The sequence below is a fragment of the Solea senegalensis genome, linkage group LG20 (assembly GCF_019176455.1).
Source record: "Solea senegalensis isolate Sse05_10M linkage group LG20, IFAPA_SoseM_1, whole genome shotgun sequence".
NCBI lineage: Eukaryota > Metazoa > Chordata > Actinopteri > Pleuronectiformes > Soleidae > Solea > Solea senegalensis.
The window spans coordinates 13,880,728-13,902,184 of record NC_058039.1 but is presented as its reverse complement, the minus strand read 5'-3'; the positions used below and the strand labels follow the sequence as shown (position 1 = coordinate 13,902,184).

The 21,457-nt window shown below is 39.7% G+C and overlaps 2 protein-coding genes across 4 annotated transcripts; one reads left to right on the top strand and one right to left on the bottom strand.

The window, feature by feature from the left end:
- Positions 1-97: 97 nt before the first annotated feature.
- LOC122786222 (XK-related protein 8-like) lies at positions 98-4,703 on the top strand. The gene is made up of 3 exons (XM_044052371.1): positions 98-1,068; positions 2,860-3,050; positions 3,712-4,703. The coding sequence occupies exons 1-3, from the start codon at positions 773-775 to the stop codon at positions 4,449-4,451; spliced, it is 1,227 nt and encodes a 408-aa protein (XP_043908306.1). The 5' UTR covers positions 98-772; the 3' UTR covers positions 4,452-4,703.
- A 663-nt stretch (positions 4,704-5,366) lies between these two features.
- Positions 5,367-20,285, bottom strand: eya3 (EYA transcriptional coactivator and phosphatase 3). Of its 3 annotated transcripts, none has more exons than XM_044052354.1 (19): positions 20,153-20,285; positions 16,843-16,947; positions 15,619-15,668; positions 15,314-15,381; positions 15,118-15,198; positions 14,603-14,657; positions 14,273-14,382; positions 13,881-14,018; positions 13,653-13,738; positions 12,827-13,004; positions 12,350-12,519; positions 12,170-12,253; positions 12,002-12,091; positions 11,320-11,378; positions 11,103-11,233; positions 9,547-9,661; positions 9,023-9,144; positions 8,820-8,920; positions 5,367-8,646 (listed from the first exon to the last, which is right to left on the bottom strand). In XM_044052354.1, exons 2-19 carry the CDS (start codon positions 16,897-16,899, stop codon positions 8,566-8,568), a joined length of 1,776 nt encoding a protein of 591 aa, XP_043908289.1. In that variant the 5' UTR covers positions 16,900-16,947; positions 20,153-20,285; the 3' UTR covers positions 5,367-8,565. The 3 variants fall into 3 exon arrangements, with proteins under 3 accessions (XP_043908289.1, XP_043908291.1, XP_043908292.1); XM_044052356.1 differs by lacking the exon at positions 20,153-20,285 and adding an exon at positions 17,363-20,082; XM_044052357.1 differs by lacking the exon at positions 13,881-14,018.
- Between the last annotated feature and the right edge of the window lie 1,172 nt (positions 20,286-21,457).

The following is a 21,457-nucleotide window of genomic DNA, read 5'->3' as shown; positions in this document are numbered from 1 at the left end:
ACTCGTATGTGTGTGTGTGTCGCGTATAAAACGAAGACACCGCAGTTTCACTCAGCCGTGCAGTGATGACTCCGCCCACGTTAAGTAGGTACTTCTTTGTAGTGGAGATGCAACCTTATCGTGCCGAGGCGAGTCGAGGCGAATAGAGGTGGTGGAAATGCGCCAAAAGTCGTCTCAGTAAGCTAGCAAACCAAAGACCGTGATGAAGTTAACCGATGGTTTATATATCATTACAGCGTTTGAGGAGGAGTTATGACAACTATGGCTCATCAAGGCAAATTATAAGGCACATTCACATGTCTTCAACCACTGTTTTCGAACACAGTGATTCCCAAAGATAGGGGTGAAACCCACAGATGGGTCGCAGGAGAAAACTTTTGGGTCCCCAAACAAATATTTACCAAATTTTAAGTTCAATTTTTATTCAAAATACTGTAATTAGGGTCACAGTTAATTGGCATGTTTAAAAGGTTCTTGTACCATGGACAATTCAGGGTGGAGTCAGAGAATTTGATGAATGTCTTTCACCATATGCATAATTATAATGTATGTAATGTATCATGCCCATATTTTCTGGCATTTAATGGACCAAACACATTTTCTCTGCATCTTCTTGCTTCACCCAATCTTAAGGGCAGTGTTCCTTTTAGTGGGAGTGGCCACACACACTGTTTAAACAGTGAACCTTGCCCCTACATACTTTCAGTTGTGTTTAAAACTCAACTCAGCTCCAGCATGTGAGTGAGTCGTCGTCGTCGTTGTCAGGGAAACTATGGCTGAGTTTAAATATTCCCGTGTGGACTTCATCCTGACATGTTTGGGTCTGGCGTTCCTGTTGGTGGACATAGCACTGGACATTTTTGCAGTAGTGTCTTTCTACCAGGAAAAGGAATATGTGAGCCTGGGGATCCTTCTCTTCTTCCTGCTGGGCTCGTCCGTGCTCATCCAGGCCTTCAGCTGGCTCTTCTACAGCTATGAGAATCTGAAGAGGTTCACAAAGGTGGAGAAAAGTCTGAGCCCGTGTCAGCTCAGGCTCCTGCATGTGTTCCAGCTGGGGATCTATATCAGGTTATAGAGAAACCTTGTTTGTTTATTATAATCATTGCTGCTTGTAAGGAACCCTTAGGCCGTTTACTTTGAATAATTATGTCACACAAGAGAGAAAACAGTGGTAAACAGTGTCCCTCTGATTTTTCAGCTTCTTAAATTTGAATATTCTCAAGTTTATTTGCTCCATATAATGAAGAAATAATTAAAGCTGAATAAGTTTTAGTTTGAGGGCAAAACAAAACATTGGAGAACACAACTTTCTGGCATTTTATGGACCAAACAACTGATCAGACAATCCAGAAAATAATCAGCAGATTAATTAATCACTATTTTCTAACAGAGTGATTCCCAAAGACTGGGGCGAGACCCACAGATGGGTCACAGGAGAACTCTTTTGGGTCCGCAAACTATATTTTCCCCAAAATTTAAAGCTCAGATTTGTATGTATATGTTTTAAAATAGCACGAGTTGTAATTCATTTGCCAAAGATCACTTGGACAAAACAAGACTTTTAAGAATGTTGTTGTGATTCAGGAAACCCTGATCGACATTTTTCCATATTTTTCTGTTATTTTATGGACTAATCTATAAATCCAGAAAGTAATTAAAAGATTATTTGATCAAAACTGGAGAGAAACATGGATTTCCCATATTTTCAGCCACTATTTTCTAACAGTGATTCCCAATAACTGGGGCGGGACCCACAGATGGGTCGCAGGAGAAATTTATTCTGTCCCCAAACACATTTTAAACTCAGATTTATTTATGTTTTAAATGGCATGCATAAAATGAAGCTGTAATTCATTTGCCAAACATCACTTGGACTAAAGACTTTTGAGAACACTATCATTCCAAAATTTGGGAAACATTTTTCCATATTTCCTGGCATTTTATGGACCAAACAACTAATTGATTAATCAAGAATATAATCAACAAATTAATTGTTAGTTGCAGCCCTAGAGTCTAGAATTACATAGACAAAAGGCTGCGATACGAAATGTATCACAATTGGCAAATTGGATATAGGCAATATTGAGTATCTGTAGACAAAAGTTAAAAGTAAGAGGATACATGTAAAAAATAATAAAAACAAAAGATAAAAAGGAGTTTATTAAAAAAGGACCGGGAATCAATTTATATATAAGGGGATTACCAAAAGTCAGATTAGAGTGATGAGCATATTAAGAAAGAACGGCAACAATGACTTACATCATCTGTGCCATTTCCTCTGAAAACAACGTCCAGTTCATATAGAGGCATTTTTTTTCTCTCTTTACTCTGACTGAATATTCATATGACGAGGCTAAATACCTGTTTGTGACCTCATTTGTCTTTGTTTCATGCCCTGGTTTAAAAACTGACTCAAGGATTTGTGGTCAGAAACTATTAAAAAAGTCACTACATTTAAACTTTTCTTGTTGTGTTCTTAAACTGACCCCTATTTAGCAGCTGAAGCAAAGCTGTCATATCATTTCCTTTCGGAAAATGTTGGGATTTTTGCTTTTTTTGTTTATCTTTGTAAGACTCATAGAAAAGAAAAGGCATTGCTAACTGGTTTTCTTGGAAATGATGTCTGGAAGTCTCTGAACAAAACAAAACTGATAGTAATAATTATCACATGTTGCTTCTGTACTACAGTCTTCTGTGGTGAAACAATGCAACGTTTTCCCTTCCTCATCGACTCCCTGAGAAGCTGGGCTTCCGTGGAAGCCGCATTTGTTCAATTACAAGTGAAAAAAACCTATCCTGTGTCGTCGCATAGAGAACAGTTGCAGCTGAGCTGTAGATTTAACGGTTGTTTCTCCGCAGGCACGCGGGCGTCGTGGAGATGTCCGTCTACAGCTTCTTCACGAAGGTCTGCGACCCGGAGGGATTCGCGGTGTTCCTGAGCCACGACCTCAGCATGCTGCGGCTGATAGAGACGTTCTCGGAGAGCAGCCCTCAGCTCGTGCTCATGCTAACCATCATCCTGCAGCGCGGCCAGCTCAACCCCGAGACAGGTGCACTGAACCACCATGTTAGCACCATGTTGGCACTCAGGCCAAGAGTTTCCTTCAATCTCACGACACACCACACGGGGGCTACAAGAGCAGTTATTTTTAGTAATTTCCATATCCTTCACAAAAATTGACAAACTCAAACACATTGACGCAGTACTATAGTAATGGAAAATGACCCAGACTGCGTAGAGTCGAGCCCTGCTACCACTGCATGTTTTTCCTTCATGTCGAGGAGAAAAATATCCACCCTATCAGGTCGAGACATTTCGAGAGGGGACGAAGGCTCTTTAGGTTTGGTGACGTTTGGTCATTTTCAAACCATAGCTGCCGTATGCTACAAGTACTGGGTGCATGGTGGTGGGTGGAGACACAGACCGAAAGAGTTAACAGCCCGCCAATAATTAAAGTAAATATTTGGCTGCACCAAGTGAAGCCAGTACTGCTGCCGCCCTCTGGCTTTTTTAGCTCATGTCTCAAGACTACTATCACAGCATTTGTGATCATATCATTACAGGAACATCTGAATTAGTGCAGGTATTGACAAAGTTAACCTCAGCATCTTTTTTTTTTTTAGCACAATCCCAGTTTACACCTTCTAAAAAAAAGTCACTCAGCAGCAGTTTCATTCATTCAATCACTGACCTTTTCTCCACCTCCACAGTGCTGAAGGCCATAGGGTCAGCTTTTGCTGTCGCCCTCAGTGTGACCATGTACCACCGCTCCCTACGCTCCTTCCTGCCGGATAAGCAGAACCAGGGGACAAAGTCATCGATGATGTACTTCATGTGGAATCTGTTACTCATCTCGTCTCGCCTCGTTGCCCTCGCACTCTTCGCCTCCGTGCTGCCCTGCTTCATCTTCACCCACTTCCTTTGCTCGTGGTTGGTTTTGTTCTTCTTCGCCTGGCGATGCAAGACGGATTTCATGGAGTCCACCGCTGGAGAGTGGCTCTTCAAAGGCACGGTGGGCCTCATATGGTACTTCACCTGGTTTAACGTGGTCGAGGGGGGGACGAGGATCAGGACTACGCTCTACCACAGCTACAAACTGCTTGACATTTTCCTTCTCTGCAGCCTGTGGTGCTGGAAGACGAGCACAGAAACATCAATCCTGTGTGCCATCTGTGTTGTTGCCGTTTACATCCTTGGTCTGGTTTTGAAAGTGATATACTATAAATTCTACCACCCAAACCTCACCAAAAAGGCGTTAACGGGGGTCACGACTGATAAATCCCAAACTGAAAATGGTGATGAGGTGGACTCTTCAGCGATAAGACGCGGAGTCATGTCAAGGACTTTTATTGAGGAGGGACCTTTAGAAGACACAGGCGTCGCAGAACCCCCCAGCGCCGTACACTGCAATAAAAGAATGAGGAAGTTGGCCGCGAACTTCTACACCTGACCTGGATGACTTGGAAGGTCACACATGATGTGTGGTTACAAAGACACGGAGTCACACGGGCATCTGACAACATGCCTGCGTAATCTCCCTGATCACAGGACACGACCTCCTCCCTGATGAACCACAGATACAGACTCGACTGACGTTCATGTGGAGACACTTTATCCTCTTATGCACTTTCTATGACAAGGTGCGACTGTGCACCCCTTTTCAAAATCTATATTTAATATAATTAAAACAATACTTAATCTATGGATTTCTCTTTTCACATGGCCTAGTGGAAAGGGAACTTGGGCTTGTAACTGGACGGTTGCTGGTTCTCTATAATCGGTCAAATTAATTGTGCGTGAACATTTCAGACCAACAACTGTGTCATGTTCAAAGTCAATGTTTCCCAAACTTTCTGTATATGAACCCAACTTTTTAAGATGGCCAACAATCGTGACCCAAATCACAACATCATCATGAGAGCAAATTTGTGATCATAATCTGTACCATCTAAAAATGTTAATTAATAATGTTATTTTAAACATTCACTCGTAGATTTTAACTAACCCTAAACAAATCTACAGTGACCCATCTGTGGGTCCTGACCCAGTCTTTGGGAACCAATGTCTTGGAGTCACATTTATTGTCACAGTCAGAAACAAAAGTAACCAGTGAGACGACATTCTTGACTTTACTGGAACCATTTTGGAACTTCTACGTCATTCTTAAGCTTCCCATTAATCGACTCCTTTTGTTCAGCTTAAACATGAATATTTTCTGGCTTCTTTGCTCGGTATGACAAAGAAATCATTAAAAATTAAAAATAAATAATAAAAGTAGACAAAACAAAGTCACTTGAGAACATTACTCCAGGCAAATTAATTGATTATGAAAATAATCGTTAGTAACAAACAACAAACGACAAGATTGCGTCTGAAACTCTAAAATTTATTTACATTGAACCGAGTGTTTGGTTCACAACATGACTGTGAAAATAGTGACGCATGGAGTTAAATAAGCAGAGATTATGACGATAACGCTCAGTTGACAGCTCAGCTCCTAACAAGACTCAGCGTATCCTAACTGGGCCCTTGACGATGAGATGAAACACTTTGCATTTTTTTTTCTTTAATAACACAAGTTATTTGGCATCAGAAAGAAAAAAGAAAACACGTTTGAAGAATTTTTCGCCCTGTGAATATTGCGTGGTTTGTTTTTCTAATGGACGATGACAGCTTTAAAAAAAAAAAAACCTAACAAAAAGAGCATCAGGTGTCAACCTCGCGGCCTGCATGATGCCATGTGACCCAAATCGCAATATAAATCATGACGAGCAACAAGCCACTTAAAGCCCAATGCAGCGACTAATGTGTAACATCTAAAATTTCGGAAAGGTCTATGAATAATTTCCAATTAGACGTTTAATTACAACTTAATTTCATCCCTGTCATTTTAAACGTATACTTGTAGATTTCAACTAAAAGGTTGGGGGGCCCCAACAACAATGTTCTGCGATCCATCCGTAGGTCCCGACCCAGTCTTTGGGAACCACTGACTTTGATGACTTTACTTATGGATTAATTTTGAATCATTAATGTATTTCTATATCAAAAACACTATTATTTTGGAAAATCTGTGGAAATATTGTCACAAACATAGTTTTTTGCGATATCATGATACAATTTTACGCCGTTATTACCAAAAATTCCATTTTTCTTCACTTGATAGACGACCTACTGACCAGACTAGATGCTCAGTGGCCCACAGGTCACTTGAGTTTACACAGTCCCAAAAAACTCGCCTTCCTCTGACATCACCTGACCTGCATTTAAAAAAAAAAGATACCACGTATAATTACAGATCACGATTGTCTCTAAGCGATGCAGCGTTTTCACAGCAACAAATAAAAAGCAGAGATTTTTGTTTTAAAGAAATTATATATGTAAAAAATAATAATAATTGGGATTATCTATTCTTGAAAAAACGCAGAGAAAAATCAACAGAAAGCTTTTCTTTTTTTTTTTCCAGAGACCTTTTTAAATACAGTGCAGACAAGATAGTTCAATCAAAAAAAAGTCTAACATAACAAAAAAAGGGGGTTAAGAGAAGATAACACTTTGGATAATATAACAACGCAGTGATAAATGTTTTCAACAAAAACTCTTAGGTTTTTTTTCCCTTTGAGATTATGCGTACACGTGGTAGTTAAAAGGCACGATATAAATACAAACAGTCACACACACGCACACACAACAGAAATACACATTCGTAACGGTCAAGCTGCATATTATAGGTAAAATACCGAAAAACAAAGGAAAAAAAAAATCTTCAGGCTCAGTATTGTTCAGTCGCAATCTCATACAGACCCAGGAAGGTTGACTCCTCCCACTTTCCCCCCTTCCTTCCTTCACCGTCCAATGACAACAATGAAAAAAAAATCCCTTTGAAATACAGTTAATGAGAAGAGTCAAAATGTATTGCACTGTCAAAAAGAAACACTAAACAAAAAAAACACACAACTCCTCTAACACGACTCAGCAAGTTTGTGTCGCCACGCGGCCAAATTGCGAAAATTTAAAGCTGTAAATGTAAGTTTTAATAAGCTCATTTTAATCTACGAGTCAACAAATGTATTTGACGTCCATTCATTAAAACCAATTACTGATCATTGTTTAACTACTACAGCTTTTGACAAAAATATTTCACTGGTAATTTGCGGCAGCCGTTACACAAATACAAACAATAACCGGGGGGAAAAAAAACTGCGATAATTTGAGTTTTGTAAACAAAATGATTTGTGGTAAATGACACTGAAATGTAACAATTTAACATTTCTGGTTTCATTTCATTCTGGGTTCATTTTTATGCCCTAGGATTTAAAAGGTACAGTGTGTAAGATTTAGGAGAAATTACTTTCATTTGAAGATAAAATAATAATATTTGTTTAATAAGCTTACAACCACCTGATTGTTACCACAGTATCTGTGTTTTTCTATTTATATCAGGGCACCATTTTGAACCATGTTTTTACAGGTAGTGTGTAAAAGTTATTGGTGGCGTTTAACGTATTTAACTATTCCTCACCTCGCTCTTTTCTTCCAAGTGTGTTGTTGAACTTGTGTAGCCATCGGTAAGCATCAAAACTCAAAAGAGCTTTAGTTTGTCCATTGTGGACTCCGTAGAGCCTCAAAAATGAAGTACAATTAATTATTAATCATTTCTACCAAATGAAAAAGATTTGACCAAAGATTTTACACACTGGACCTTTAATTCCAAGCGTGTATACAGCACACCAGCATTCAATTTCAATTGTATATAATTCTCGCATTTAATGCAAAAGTGTTGAAATAAATGGTGGATGATGATAAAACGGTGGTGCGTTTTTTTCCCCTCCAGCAACTCATCCATATAAACCTGTGATTCACTGACCGCAGGTCACGTGTTTACTGTACGTGCTCAGGCTGCTGAGACACAGTGTGGAGGTCAGGAGTGAAGGAGGATCCACCTACCTTACTTTCTCATCTTTAAACATCTCACACATGATGATAAATATGGGAGTGGCTACATGAGGTCACAAATAAAAAAATGCCTTCAAGTTTTGATATGATTATTACAAACTAAACAACTCCAAAAAAAACAGAACAGAACAAAGGCCCTTTGGTTGTTTGGTGGTTGTCCAGAAAGGACAAACAAAAAGAAGGATGATGTTCACTGAAGGAGATTCTATTTTTTGAAATCATAAATGTGGGACAAAGACAGAGGATGAGGAGGAGGAGAAAAAACAAAAAAGAGAGTTTTCCCGTCTGTGTCTAAGTCAGTGCCAGGTTTAGCTGCCGCAGGACGGAGCGCTGGACGTGAGGAACCTGAAGTCAGCCAGTCTGTTACTCACCGTCAGCTCCGACCCAGAGTCCGTCTCAGTATTTATAGTTTGCCGTCACACAGGGAGTCATTGGTCGTCGTCGCAGAGGGAGCAGGGCCGGTGGATTTAACGAGCCAGGTTATTGTAGGAGTCTGGGTTGTAGAGGATTTTGTCACTCAGTGCTGCTCCATGAGCCAACGGGACGACAATGACGACAAATACATTTTCCCCTTTTTAGTGTGCGACACTCAACGCCACCTTCTCCCTTTACAAGAAGTCCAGTTCCAGCGCTTGGTGCAGAGACACGAGGTCACCATGAGTGGAAATCCGCCAGAACGGCATGTTGTGCTACACAGAGACAGACGGACATTTTCTGTTAACTCAGGCTATGAAGGCAGACACTAGTTTATATGTTATATATTTATATATGAACACAAATGTGTTAGTTTGACTAAAACCAGACATTTAATATAAGATGTTAGACGAAAAATCAGGAGGGGGAAATAAAAATCTAAAATCACCTGTTTTGCTGCAAACTCCTCATCTCGACCGTCACCGATCACCACGTATGTCACTTTCTTCCCAAAGCGGGAGACGATTCTCTCAAAGCAACTTTCCTTTCCTGCAACAAAAGGAAAATGAACTTTAACACTTTTAATGTGCGTTTCCTACTGTAATTATATCGTACTTTATAGTGTTAAACAAGTGTCTGCAGACACTGCACCTATTTTGGTTGCACTGTAGATGTTCTCCACAGGGAAGACTTCTCCCAGGCCGTACAGCAGAACTTTGGCCAGCGCTGGAACGAGCTGAGTGGTGGTGACCAGCACGTTCATACACTTCCCCCTGTTCACAACATGCACACACAGACACGAATAAACACAAGTTAAGATGATAAATTATTTTTTATCATATTTTGTCATGTTATTTCCTAATTTCAGTTCATAGGGCTATTTTTTTTTATCATCAGTTAATCAGTTTGAGTGATTTTTCCACTTCTTAAATGTGAATATTTTCTGGTTTGCTCCAAAAAATTTGCTCCAAAAAACAAGACATTTGAGAAGAAGTGGTCCAATGATTTATGTAGTAATTTTTTCCTACTCAGTTACTCGATTTGTACTTATTTTGTTCAAGTTATATGGGTTTGTATGCTGAAACCGGACACTTGGTATCAATAATAATAAAAAAAAGGGAATTAAAATGAAACAGATACTAGTAGAGCTGAGCTATGCTGAACTGAGCTCTGACCTGGACTGGATTAACAGCAGAGACTTGAGTGCTGTGCTGAGCCAGGCGTCTGTAACGCTCTCAATCTCAGACTGAAGCCGCACGAGCAGCTCCCTCTTCATGGGACTCAACAGACCTGGAAAACAAGAACAGCAACAACAACAACAACATGCATTATTTAATACGGACACTTTTTACTTCATATGCAGCAAATGTATATCCAGTATACAGTACGAGAACCTTTTGTATATCCATCCATCTTCCACACCCATTCACACCCTGGTCAGTGACACATCAGCATGTAGACTAGTGGAGCCTGGGAACCGAACCCTCGATCGGACTAGTCGACTTCACTGAAGCCAGAGTGCAGTCTGATCGCCAGAGTATACAAAGACCTGCATGTTTGTATTTGTGCGCAGTAAATTTGTCCACATCTGTGGGTCTCTCTCACACAGGCTCCCAAGCCCCAAACCTAAATCCATTTGCAACCGTAATCCTAAAAAAACATTGGTCTAAACCCTTAAAAAAGCCCTTTAAATTTGTGAGAACCAGACAAAATGTTTCCATATCTTAGGGAGGACACACATCACTGACATAATACACTGCCTCATCCCTTAAGCTAACCAAAATATTTATTTAAGATGGTGTAAATAAAGAATGTTAATAGAAATCGGTTTATTATTCTTGTCTTCTACAATTTTTGCTGTAATTTATTCTTTTGTTGTTCTATTCTCTGTCCTTGTCTAACTGCTGCAACATGTTAATTTACCCAGTGTGGAATCAATAAAGTCTAATCTAATCTAACATAACCTTAACCGTTACCCTAATCTAAACCCATTTCTAACTCTAATCCTAAAACCAAGTCTTAACCCTGAAAAAACGTTGTGGGGAGTGGACAAAATGTCTCCAGTTAGATAAGTTTTTTCACACACAGACAGCGAGATAAACAGATATGTTTACTTTGGCCTCAGATCCAAACTTTGGGTTTGCCTCCTTTTGCCTTTTGGACATCGTACTCTCTTTGCAAGCAAACACATCTTAAAATGTCTGCTTTCACACTTAAACACCTAGTTCTGTTTTTGTTTGAAACAAGAGCCATGGGATGATTTTGGTTCAATCATGTAGTTAAAGTTTACTTAGTCTTTTAGTATTCAGTTTTTAGCTTTAGGTCATAGCATAGTGTTGTTTAGCTGCAGCAGGTTTACCCTTCATTTTAATCTCTTGCCTGAAGCAACACTCCGAGGTGGTAAACAAACAAGAGTTAAAATGAAAATCGCTCACGGTTAAGTTCAGTCGACTGAGTGTTTACTCTGCATTTAAATGCATAATAACACGGCTTCCTGGACATTTTACAAAGTATGATAAACGCTCTTCTCGTGCTCATCTATTCTATCAAATAAAAGCTAAAATCATCAAGTATGTGACATTTTATTGTTATTTCAATATATGTATGTATATGTATATATATATATATATATATTTTATCGATTCCTGGGTTATCAATTTGTTGTTGTGTGCTGTGTATATATTATTAAACACATCAAAAACATTTACACCGTATATAAAACAAAACTCACTTGCGACATTTCCTTTGTAGCTATTGTAGATCTCTTTTAAGCGACGGTAGCGAAAGGCCAGTTTACGCATCCACTCCACGCCTCCTCCACCACTGGGACCATTAAAGCCGTCCGTCAAGAAGTTGTAGTTACTGTGGAGGAGATTTAAAAGATAATAACAAACAAACAGAGGCCCCCCAAAGGCTCATGTATTTGTTGGGTCCATTAGAGAACAAACCTCAAGTCCTGTCCATTGTCATCAGAGGCCACGTCCTCAATATGGACTTGATCACATTCCTTAAAAGGGAAAAGAAAATTGTCTATATATCTGGTGGGGATAAAGGTTGATCAAATTCAAGGACTTTCCAGGACCAGCTGCCTCAAATTCACAGACCAAATGTGCTGACAAAGCTTAAAACGGGAGGGCAACTTCGAGAGCATCTTCGCCCATGGCGTCCACTTTTTTTGATTTGCAGCACACGCTGCATCTGGACATGTGATTGTCCCTCAAAGTCAGTCATTTGTCATTTTCTTTGGTGAGACAGAGATCTTGGAATTTGCTCTCTCTTGCATTACTCGCTGAGAGAAACAGTGGACAGTGTCCACAACACCGGTAGTTATGACTCCACGTTTGTCATGCGTTTTAAAAATAACCGGAACTTCTTTCTTCTACAAAATTCAAGCACTTTCAATGACCTATTAAGGGCAATTCCCACAGACTTTCAAGAATTCCAAGGACCTGTGGAAACCCTGTATTTAAGACATAACTGAGCTTTACATTCACATGTAATCAAAAAACAAAGCTGGTGGAGCCCTAAGACTTTAGGCCAGTACTGTACTTGTGCTGTTGTCAATCATGTATTTATGACTCTCAATAATCACAGTTATTATTGTCCAGTTTGGTCATTGCTCATCGTTACCTCCAGGTCATTGAAGAAGAGGTGAGTGTCTGCCAGTTCAAAGATCAGCTCCTCCATCTGCAGCCCCATGTTCAGCACAGTCGCCTGGTCCTGAAACAACAAAAAACAAGTTTGTAAAAAAAAATATTAAAATAAATGAGCATGACACATTTGTTGGCGTAAACAAACCTTGCCAAATTTCTGTGCATAGGAGCCAGTGAGCAGTGAATGGAAGATGATAATAGTCTCGTCCAGATCCCACAGAAAAACACGCTTAAAAAAAAACAACAACAAAGAAAAAACAAAACAAAGTTAGTTTAATTACTGCACACAAAAGAAATTCACAACTAAGTGCAATTGCACGTTTACCTCCAGGTCAGTTTCAGCTGGTGGAGAGTTTTCTGCCTTCTTGCCTTTGCCCTTGGATTTACCCACAGAGTTCCTATGTCCAACTTCGTCCTGTTCTCTGGCACCAGCAGGGGGCGCTACACTGACAGGCAGAGCAGCTCCTACTGGGAGGTTTTCCGTTGGGGATGCATCTGGTGTACAAGATGGGAGCAGCAAGTAAAATAGGCAGCTTTATTTGTACAGCACATTTCACACACATTCAATGTGCTTTGCAAAAATATAAAATAAACATTTGGAAAAAAGTACAGAATAAGAGAGATGAGAGAGAAAACAATAAGTTAGACTAAAATGTAGCATAAAATATGTTGGTGCAGCATAAAACAACGATTAAATATTTAAAATAACATAAAGTAAAGTGCAGAACATTAAAATTTAACCTGGATTTTAAAATATCCACATTTTAATGCTGATAAATAAATGTTAGTGTGGTGAAATCACCTCTGGGAGGAAGTCCAGCTGAAGCCGCCTCCTCCATCTTCACCGCAGAATATCCGGCCACGCCAACACCCGCGCCCGACTCGTCGCTGCTGGGCAGCCCAGCGGGGACGTAGCTGGGAGGCAAACTGTAGTACTGAGAGAATTGACTCTGACCCAGAGAGTTGTAGCTACTAAAATCCTGGAGAAATTAACAATAATAAATACAAAAAAAAAGGTGATGAATTTAGCTTGAAAAATCATCAAATCATAAAGTGAGGTGCATTATAAAAGAAAGGTATTCAAAAGGTCCAGTGTCTAAAACTACTGTGAGATTATTACAATATACTGAAGAGGAAATAATAACTCTTGCCAGTTTGGCTTAATTTCACGCGACAGATCGACAAATTAGCTTTAGCAAACCCCCTTTCCTCTGTCTTTCACATATAATTGCTTCCTCATCATTTGATAATTCTCCACCACTCCACACTCAAATTAACCCAACGTGTTTATTGTTCCTAAAACTTAAACACACAGTGAGTAGGGATGTCACAATGTCAAGATTTTAGTGTAAATCACAATTGTTTACACCATGCAAGGAAACACTGCGCATTTTTTAATTAAATGTTTTATTCATTCTCATTCTTTGGTCGTGTAATTTAAAGACCTCAAGCCTTCTTTACACTTAAAGTTAGAAACAATAATAGAAAAGAACCAAACCAAGAATTTGGTTCTTTTTTTCAATGTGAGTCTGTCTTGATATTGAATGCATTTAGTATAATTTCTTCTCTTACGTTGCACATAGAGTTTAGCTCCTGATTTCTCACACTTGAACAGCTCCAGTGCTTACCTGATGGCCGACAGTGGTGGAGGCCGTGGTGGTGGCTGTAGCTGTGGGGATGTTTGAATACACGCTTGATGTCGTAAAACTTGAGCCTGGAAACAAAAGAGATCTCATGAAAAACATCGTCCTGAGGAAGAAAAGAGGTGAACAACAACTAAACAAAAGGGAAAACTCAGAGTGTGCCTCAGGGTGTGACAGCGTTATCTGGTGAGGCAGAGTGAGGTTGCAGCTTGCCTTGGCTGGGGTATGAGTAGTGCAGCTGGCCTGGCTGGGTTGAGGTATATGTGGTGCTGAAGCTGAGAAACCCAGGCTGGCCACCAGAGGGCGCCTCAGGCAGCCCTGTCTCTGTTTTAATGCCTGGCCACATAGCACCTGAAGATGAAAAGAGAGCAAGGGAAGCAAAGAATGTGAAGGCGCGGCAAGAGGAGTGTGGGTCATCAGAGACGGAGGCAAGAGCCTTTGTGTGGCCTTGTGTGATTGAAGCAGAGGTCAAAAGCAAACGGGAGTCCACAGCACCAAGCACAGTGAGGCCTTTAAAGCAAATGATCTAAGGAGTGATTGTGGTTTTAGTGAGCAAGAGGGTGTTTTAAAAAAAAAAAAAGGCTGACAAAAGGAAGAAGACTAACCGAAGGGCGGGAGGCCGTAGGTCTGTCCCGTCTGAGGGAAGGTCGAGTACACGCTGGACTGGGCCAGAGAAGGAAAGGCCACCTGACTGGTATATGACGTCACTGATGGACTGAAAGAGAGCAACGTGTCAGGTACGCATCACATACAGCTGCAAAACAAGCCCTAAACTTTAAACTTTTCAAACCTGGCAAAAAAAAGAGAAGTTGAGTGGTGGAGGAGTGACAAAAATGAATCTCCAAACACTGAAAGTTGTCTGAATTTCACAAGTGGAAAGTGCTGTTTTAAAAAGGTTCTTGCACAAGAGTAGTGCATCAGTGAACTGTACTCACTTGCTTCCTTGATAAACCTGTTGGGTGTATTCAGGTGTCGCCGTCGAGTCTGTGGCTGTAAAAAACAAAAAAAGGAAAACACAGCTTAAGATGACACGTTCTGCAACTTTACTGTGCGTCGTTTAAAACAGAGAGTGTTTTATGTTTACATGGACACAAGCAGACGTCATCAAATGTCACCAAATAAATATGTCAAATATGTACTGCTGTATGACTAAATGTTTGCTAAAACGCGATCAAATATATGACTGGACATGACAATGAGACGTAGAGTGGACAGTGAGGGACGGGCGGACACGGGCAGCATTTGTTTAGCATTTGTCTGGAGAATTAGACAATGATCTCATGTTTAAATAGTCCATTCTGCTCACTAAATGCTCACACACACACACACACACCACAGACTGACCCTTTAATTCCATGTTAACAATGGAATTGTAAATTCCAATTGGAACAAATCATTTCAGAATGAAACTCCGCACGTGTAATCATAGCTATTTTTTTGTGACTCGTACCAGAATGAGCGTACGGGTTCAGTGAGTCAGCACATTCTTGAGATGTTGCCCCTCGCTCCAGGTCCGACTGTTCCTGATCACCTGAAATAATCCGAGACACATAGTGAATGATTTCCTGCAGCAATTGTCATCACTGTACATTCAAATACACAAATAAAAAATAAAACAACAAAGCCTCTGGGCTCTTCCCACTGACCTGGATCGAGGGAGGCCGTAGACAGGGCAGAGTACGAGGCCGCTGGACTCCCGTCACCACCTAGATTACTAGAAAAACATAGAGTCCATTCTAATTACATGTCATTTCTGCAGCTGCTATGCAGTCGATGAAAAAGTAAGGCGGTTGCATTTGGGGAAAAAAAAGAAGAAAATAAAAAGAATGGCAGAGAAACAAACCACAGTGGAAAATGTGTTTAAAAGTAAGTTCAAATTCCAGATTTACTGCTTGTGTATGTTTGTCAAACAAAGTAACCAAGCAGCAAATGAAAAGAATCAGGAACCAACCTCGGTTCTTTCTCCAGTGCACCGTCGAGCTCACGCTTGACTTTCTTTGCCTGCACACACACAAAAATACATTTACAGAAATCTTGATTATATTGTCTGTGTCGCTTCAGGGCTGTGATGGTCATCTTTTTTTCCCTCAGTAATGTGAAAAAGCACAGTCAGATGAGGTCTGAATTCTGTTTTCAGTCACTGCTTTACGTCAACAGAATCCAGACTGTTTATTTTTGGCCTTAAGACGTTTAAGTTTATCCAAACTCGAGGAAAATGTTTTCGTCAAATACTGACTGGAAACTAAAATGTAGAAATTATCTTTTTTTTTTTCCTGATCTTTTATAAAGCAAATAAATAAATGTACATACACAGTGAATTTAACACCAAGTCTGACAAAGTCCAAAATTCACTCTGGAATAGTGTTAAATTTAACTAATTTAATGTAAAAGTTACACTAAAAGAATTCAATTCAACACTTTAACACTAAAAAAAGTTTAGAAAAATGTTCTCTCATTAACCTACAGACAGTAAACACAAGAGCTTATGACAAGAGGAAAAATTATTAATCTTAACTTGTTATATTGTACCTTTAATTATCAATATGTAGGTAATAGGTTTTTCTACAGTAAGTAGAAATAAAACACCACATTAATAAAAGGCAACAGAAAATGAAAAACAATCATCTATGGAATTCAATTTCATAATAAATATCTCAATTACAAGCAGTGACAATTCATTTTTGCAAAGGCTTTTTATTCCCTTTAATATTCCAGTGAACCTCAGATTAATCCCTTCTAGTTTTTTTTGTTCGTTTTTTTTTTGCTTTTTAATCTTAGTGACAGAAAGTCACAGTCCAAAAAAAAGAAAATCATTTTAAAATGCTTCATGAACATTTTTCAGCTTCTTAAAAAGGTGAATATTTTCTGTTTTTTTTTACTCCATGTAACAAAGAATTCATTCAAACTGAATCAGCCAGAGACAATGACAAACATTTTCTGACATTTTACAAACCAAACTAGAGAAAAGAATCTACAGATTATTCAATAACAAAAGTTGGTTGCAGCCCTGCTCAACAATCTCCATCATGGAGAACAAACACTAAAATAACCAATTAATCCGTTTATTTAATGTGCAAATTTAAAAAGCCTAGATTTACCCAGAAAACCTTATTTTAGGAATAAACAAGGCAAATAACCACAAACATGGTTCTGTGTCCCCACAGTGTGGACTCACCGGCAGCTCAGGCAGCTCCTGCGAGTCATCCATCTCTGCAGCAGAGCGTCCCGACATGTCTGCACGCTCAGCCCGCTCTCTCTACCTGGAAAACCTGTCCGGACCCTGGTTCACACAAGCACAGGAGCACAAAGACAAAAAGGCATGGAATAAACGGTCAAGAGGTGATGCTTTATGTAGTGTTGAGATGCGTGATCTTCCCCTCCCCTTGTCCCCACAAAGGCCCGCCGACGCTCGCCCCACACGCTATCACACGTATGATCAGCAGGTAGTTGGCTGCAGATGGAGGAAATGGGGGCAGTCTGGTCTAATCTCCAGCACGAGACCAGCAGGTGAGATACGCGTCTCCCTGACGTTGCCCCATGTCCCCACTGTGCTTGTGTTTACCACGGGATTAAGGAAGTGTGCCGCCTTACATGTGACTTCACCGCAGTTCAATGAAAACATATTCTCCAGAAGCATTAAGTGCTCAGGTGCAAGCTGTTGTATCAATAGATGGCACGAGGGGATAAGATCTAACCTGATTTTGTCCACTGCTCCGCTCAGCTAGCCTTCACCCTCAGCTCCAGGTACAGCACATTTATCGACCTGACATAATGTCGACACCGACACAGAAAATAGGTCAGACAGCAAATTCTAGATCCGACGACTATGTCACGCAGTCGTCAGTGGTGCACGTTCGGAACCAGGTGCGTGCCGGTCTGAACTAGCTGGACCATCAATGCACTGTGCAACAGTATCTATACAGTATCCTTATTTCCAGAATAGAAATATTGGAATTTTTGACGTTATATCAGGGTTGCTTAGGCTGATAACCAATATCGATAAATATACATTTTTCCCTGCGACCAAATGCAGTTAATTTATTCTCCCCTGTGGTGAAATCAACACTTTCCCATACTGCAGCAGATGAAGATATTAATTTGCTTTACTGTGCAAAATATAACAGTTGTTACTGTTATTGTGCCAAAAAATATCATGCATCCATTACTGGAACACATCCAGAAAATTCAGAAAACAAGTGTGCAGTATTAAAATAGCAAATTAACAAAAATGAAAACAAACAAACAAACAAACAATAACTGCTTCTACAAGGCTGTGTTTCCCACACTTTCAATATGAGGACTAGGGGTTGCCAGAATTCCCATGGAAATATTTCCAAAAATTCCCAAACTAAATTGGGTATAATTGTCAAGTATTTAGTGTAATAAGTATTCTGACTCTCTTAAACTTGGAGTGGAACTGTTCCACTATTTCATGTCAAATTAAAATCTGCCAATCTGGTGAAAAAAGTCTATTTCACCAGGTTTATTCACAACATTCTAGAGCTTTACAAACACATGTCGTACAATTTAAACTCATTGACAAAATCTATTTATGTAGGTGAACATATTACATGAGGCCACACAATGATTTGAAAGTAACCACATAATTGATTCCCAAAGACTGGACAGCTGTTGTCAGAACTGATCCTCTAACTGTTTGTACTTTTTCCATCACATAGTAGGTCAATAATTAGGTAGAACTCCTTCATCTGATCACAAAAGAATTTGCCCTTCACACATGGACGTAAAAGCCAAACCTGGAACTCTCCTCATTGCTGGTTTTACAGCTGTTGCCATTTTTTCGGGCCATTTTGACAGAACTGAATGCATCAAAGCCACCATCCCACCACCAGCTGCTACCATCTGTAATCAAGCCCTGTACTGTTGTCTCTACTCTGCCACGATCACAACAACACCCGGGTTGAATAGCGTCACCTGAGGAATATCGGTGCCCTGACACAGGAACCTTCAAATAACTGCTGTGTTTTTAGGGAGCGTAAAGTATGAGGACCAAGTGAAAACCACAGAGCAGGAAGAAAAAGTGCTTATCCACAGCCACCAATCCTGAAATACACACTCAATGGGGTTCATTTAATAAAACAAGGGCAGTAACAAGTAGGGCTGCAACGATTAGTCAATTATTAATCGATTACTAACTCAATCGTCGACTGACTGATAATCAATTGGACTATTATTTAACATACAAACAGAATCATTTTGGTTTGTAGACAAAACAAGACATTCTTTCAAAAGGCTAGAGAAACACCGGCATTTTATGGACCAAACAAGTACTCTATTAATCAAATAATCAACAGATCAGTGGTCAGTTGCAGTCCTATAAGTAAGTAAAAACGAAAATCTATTGAATTAGTCTTGTAAAAGAATTCACATTTGGCATTTAAGGCACCCCAAAACCTTTACACTGACACATTACATTTCTATGCGTCTGATCAATAATCTAGAACATAGATCAACCAATATGGTGCAACTCTCTGATCTAAAAATGATTTATTAACTACACAAATATATGCTACAGATAAACAGAAATCATCTTTGGGATTAACTTTAAAAGCATTTTCACAGAATCGATCAAGTATCTTTGTAAATTTAAATAGGTATACATAAGAAATTGGTCAATTTAATAAATTACAAAAATCGGCCCGATTACTCGATCCAGCAAACCTCAGCCATCAGTGCCATCATGCGCAAAAAACTGCTGGTTCAAAAAACTAATTATGTACATATAACTATAATAGAACCAAATATTTACACACATGTTTACTTTAATCGATTAATTGACCCATACGTGCAGCTCGAACGCAAACACATCAAGCAGCCTCTGTTTGAGTGTGAGCGTGTATTATCTGGTTATGACGTCATTCACTTTATGATTGTTTGGTTTAAATCTGCAGCTGAGAAGTGATCGATGCTCATTGAAAGCTCTTAGAGCCTCTGTTTTTGGTTTGTCCTCCAGCAAATAACCGAGTCCGATCACTGTTTCCTGTGAAGGTTAAGTGTTTCACATCGGGCTACATACTGGAATATGTAGTCCTGGTTAACTTTAGTGCGAAAAACAAGTGAGCACAGCAACTTAAAATCCGACTACTGTAAACAACAGACTAATAATGAAGCGTATCACCCAATCACCCATGTATTAGACGGCACCTAGAAAGCTCTCATACAGGAACGTTAGCTATCAAACGTCCCTGAGTATACACGATCAGCCTCGTCAAGTTTGAAGATTTTAGGACACGGGTTAGCTCGCAACTGTGTTGGGATAAAAAAAAAAAGAGCTGCTGGACTTAGTTTGGCCCAACCGTGAAAAGTTTTCCGTCCCAGAGATTAGTCGGCACCCCGCGGCCATTGAAGTGGGCTCACAAATGGCAGCGTGTGAGAGCATCTCACCGCCGCCGCGGCTAACCACGGAGCTAACAGCTAGCACGACTCACTTGCAACACACAAACGCGACGCCGCACGAGCCTTACCATTGAGAGAGCGACCGAGAAACGCCTTTAGAGCAGCGTCTTCAGCGGAATCCACTGTATGTCAAGCTTTGTCTGTTGTTAGGGACCACTATTTGGCAGGAAGCCCCCCCGATGAGGAGTCGCACTGCGCGTGCGTGACGCGTCCATTCACAAGCGAGTCCGCCGCTTGGCGCGCGACAGGAGGTGGCGACAGGTGTGGCAGCGTCGGGACAGGTGAGATAGAAAACTGCCAACATTTGAATATCTATTTGAACAGTTGAAGCTTTGTGTTAAATGTCAACGTCGTGTCCAGGTGTTAGAGCAGCAGCTAACGATTATTCTCGTACTCAAGTTATCGGCATGTTATATTACATAAATAAATAAATAAATAAATAAATATTTATGAAGCCGAAATCCGGTACCTTATACTAACTTATGTTATCTAAAAAGACCCTCAAACAAATCATTTATTATTAAAAAAATATTGCTATAGATCCACAACTCACGATTCTTTTCATAATCGGTTTATTATTATGAAATGTTGAAAAATGTTGGTTTGAGTTTCCCAAACCTGAAAATAATAAATGTTTTCAAATGTCTTGTTTTGTCAACAAACGAAAATGATTCAGTTTTTGATGATTTCTGTGTTTATATGGAGCAAAGACACCAGGATATATTCATATTTAAGAAGCTGAAAAATCAGAAAGGTTGTTTTAATTGTTGAAAAAACACAAGTCAGATACATATTATCACGATATTGCGATATACCCACGGAACAGCTCTAGTGAGAGTGAGCACTCAGTGGCACCATCTAGTGGACTGAAATGTGTTGTTTATTTGTTAAAAAACTCAACTGTGATATATTGCCACGCAAAATATTGCAATATTTCATTGTTTCTATTTTTCCCCTTCAACCCTCAACGGTATTCCTCCTTTAACATATGCACTCTTTTGTAAAAGACGTATACGTAGGTGACTTTATTTTACTTACATTGCAAAGAAAAAAAAGCACACTTTGAAAACCTTGAATTTAGAGATTTTATTCGCCATTTCTGACACAGATTACATTTCAATTTTTTGGTCGATCATGTAAATGAAAGTCTTTACACGGTAGCAGTGGCATGAAAATAAATACATGTCAAAAAAGAAGAAGTATAAAACTGAAAAGTTTACGCTTCCAAATATGGAAGAAAAATATGTCTAGAGCTGTGCGTTTGCCTTAACTGTGTTCTGTTTTATTCTGTAATTATCGTCAGTGGGCTTTAAAACCTCAGCCCCCTGTATGCAAAAGCCGATCATGTAATAACTTAATGAATGTCAAAGCAT

Coding starts and splice junctions, on each gene's coding strand:
- LOC122786222 (XM_044052371.1), top strand. CDS start 773: ATGGCTGAGTTTAAATATTCCCGTGTGGACTTCATCCTGACATGTTTG. Junction 1,069..2,859: donor CAGCTGGGGATCTATATCAG/GTTATAGAGAAA, acceptor GTTTCTCCGCAG/GCACGCGGGCGTCGTGGAGA. Junction 3,051..3,711: donor CCAGCTCAACCCCGAGACAG/GTGCACTGAACC, acceptor CCACCTCCACAG/TGCTGAAGGCCATAGGGTCA.
- eya3 (XM_044052354.1), bottom strand. CDS start 16,899: ATGTCGGGACGCTCTGCTGCAGAGATGGATGACTCGCAGGAGCTGCCT. Junction 15,669..16,842: donor AGGAGCTGCCTGAGCTGCCG/GTGAGTCCACAC, acceptor GTGTGTGTGCAG/GCAAAGAAAGTCAAGCGTGA. Junction 15,199..15,313: donor TACGGCCTCCCTCGATCCAG/GTCAGTGGGAAG, acceptor GGATTATTTCAG/GTGATCAGGAACAGTCGGAC.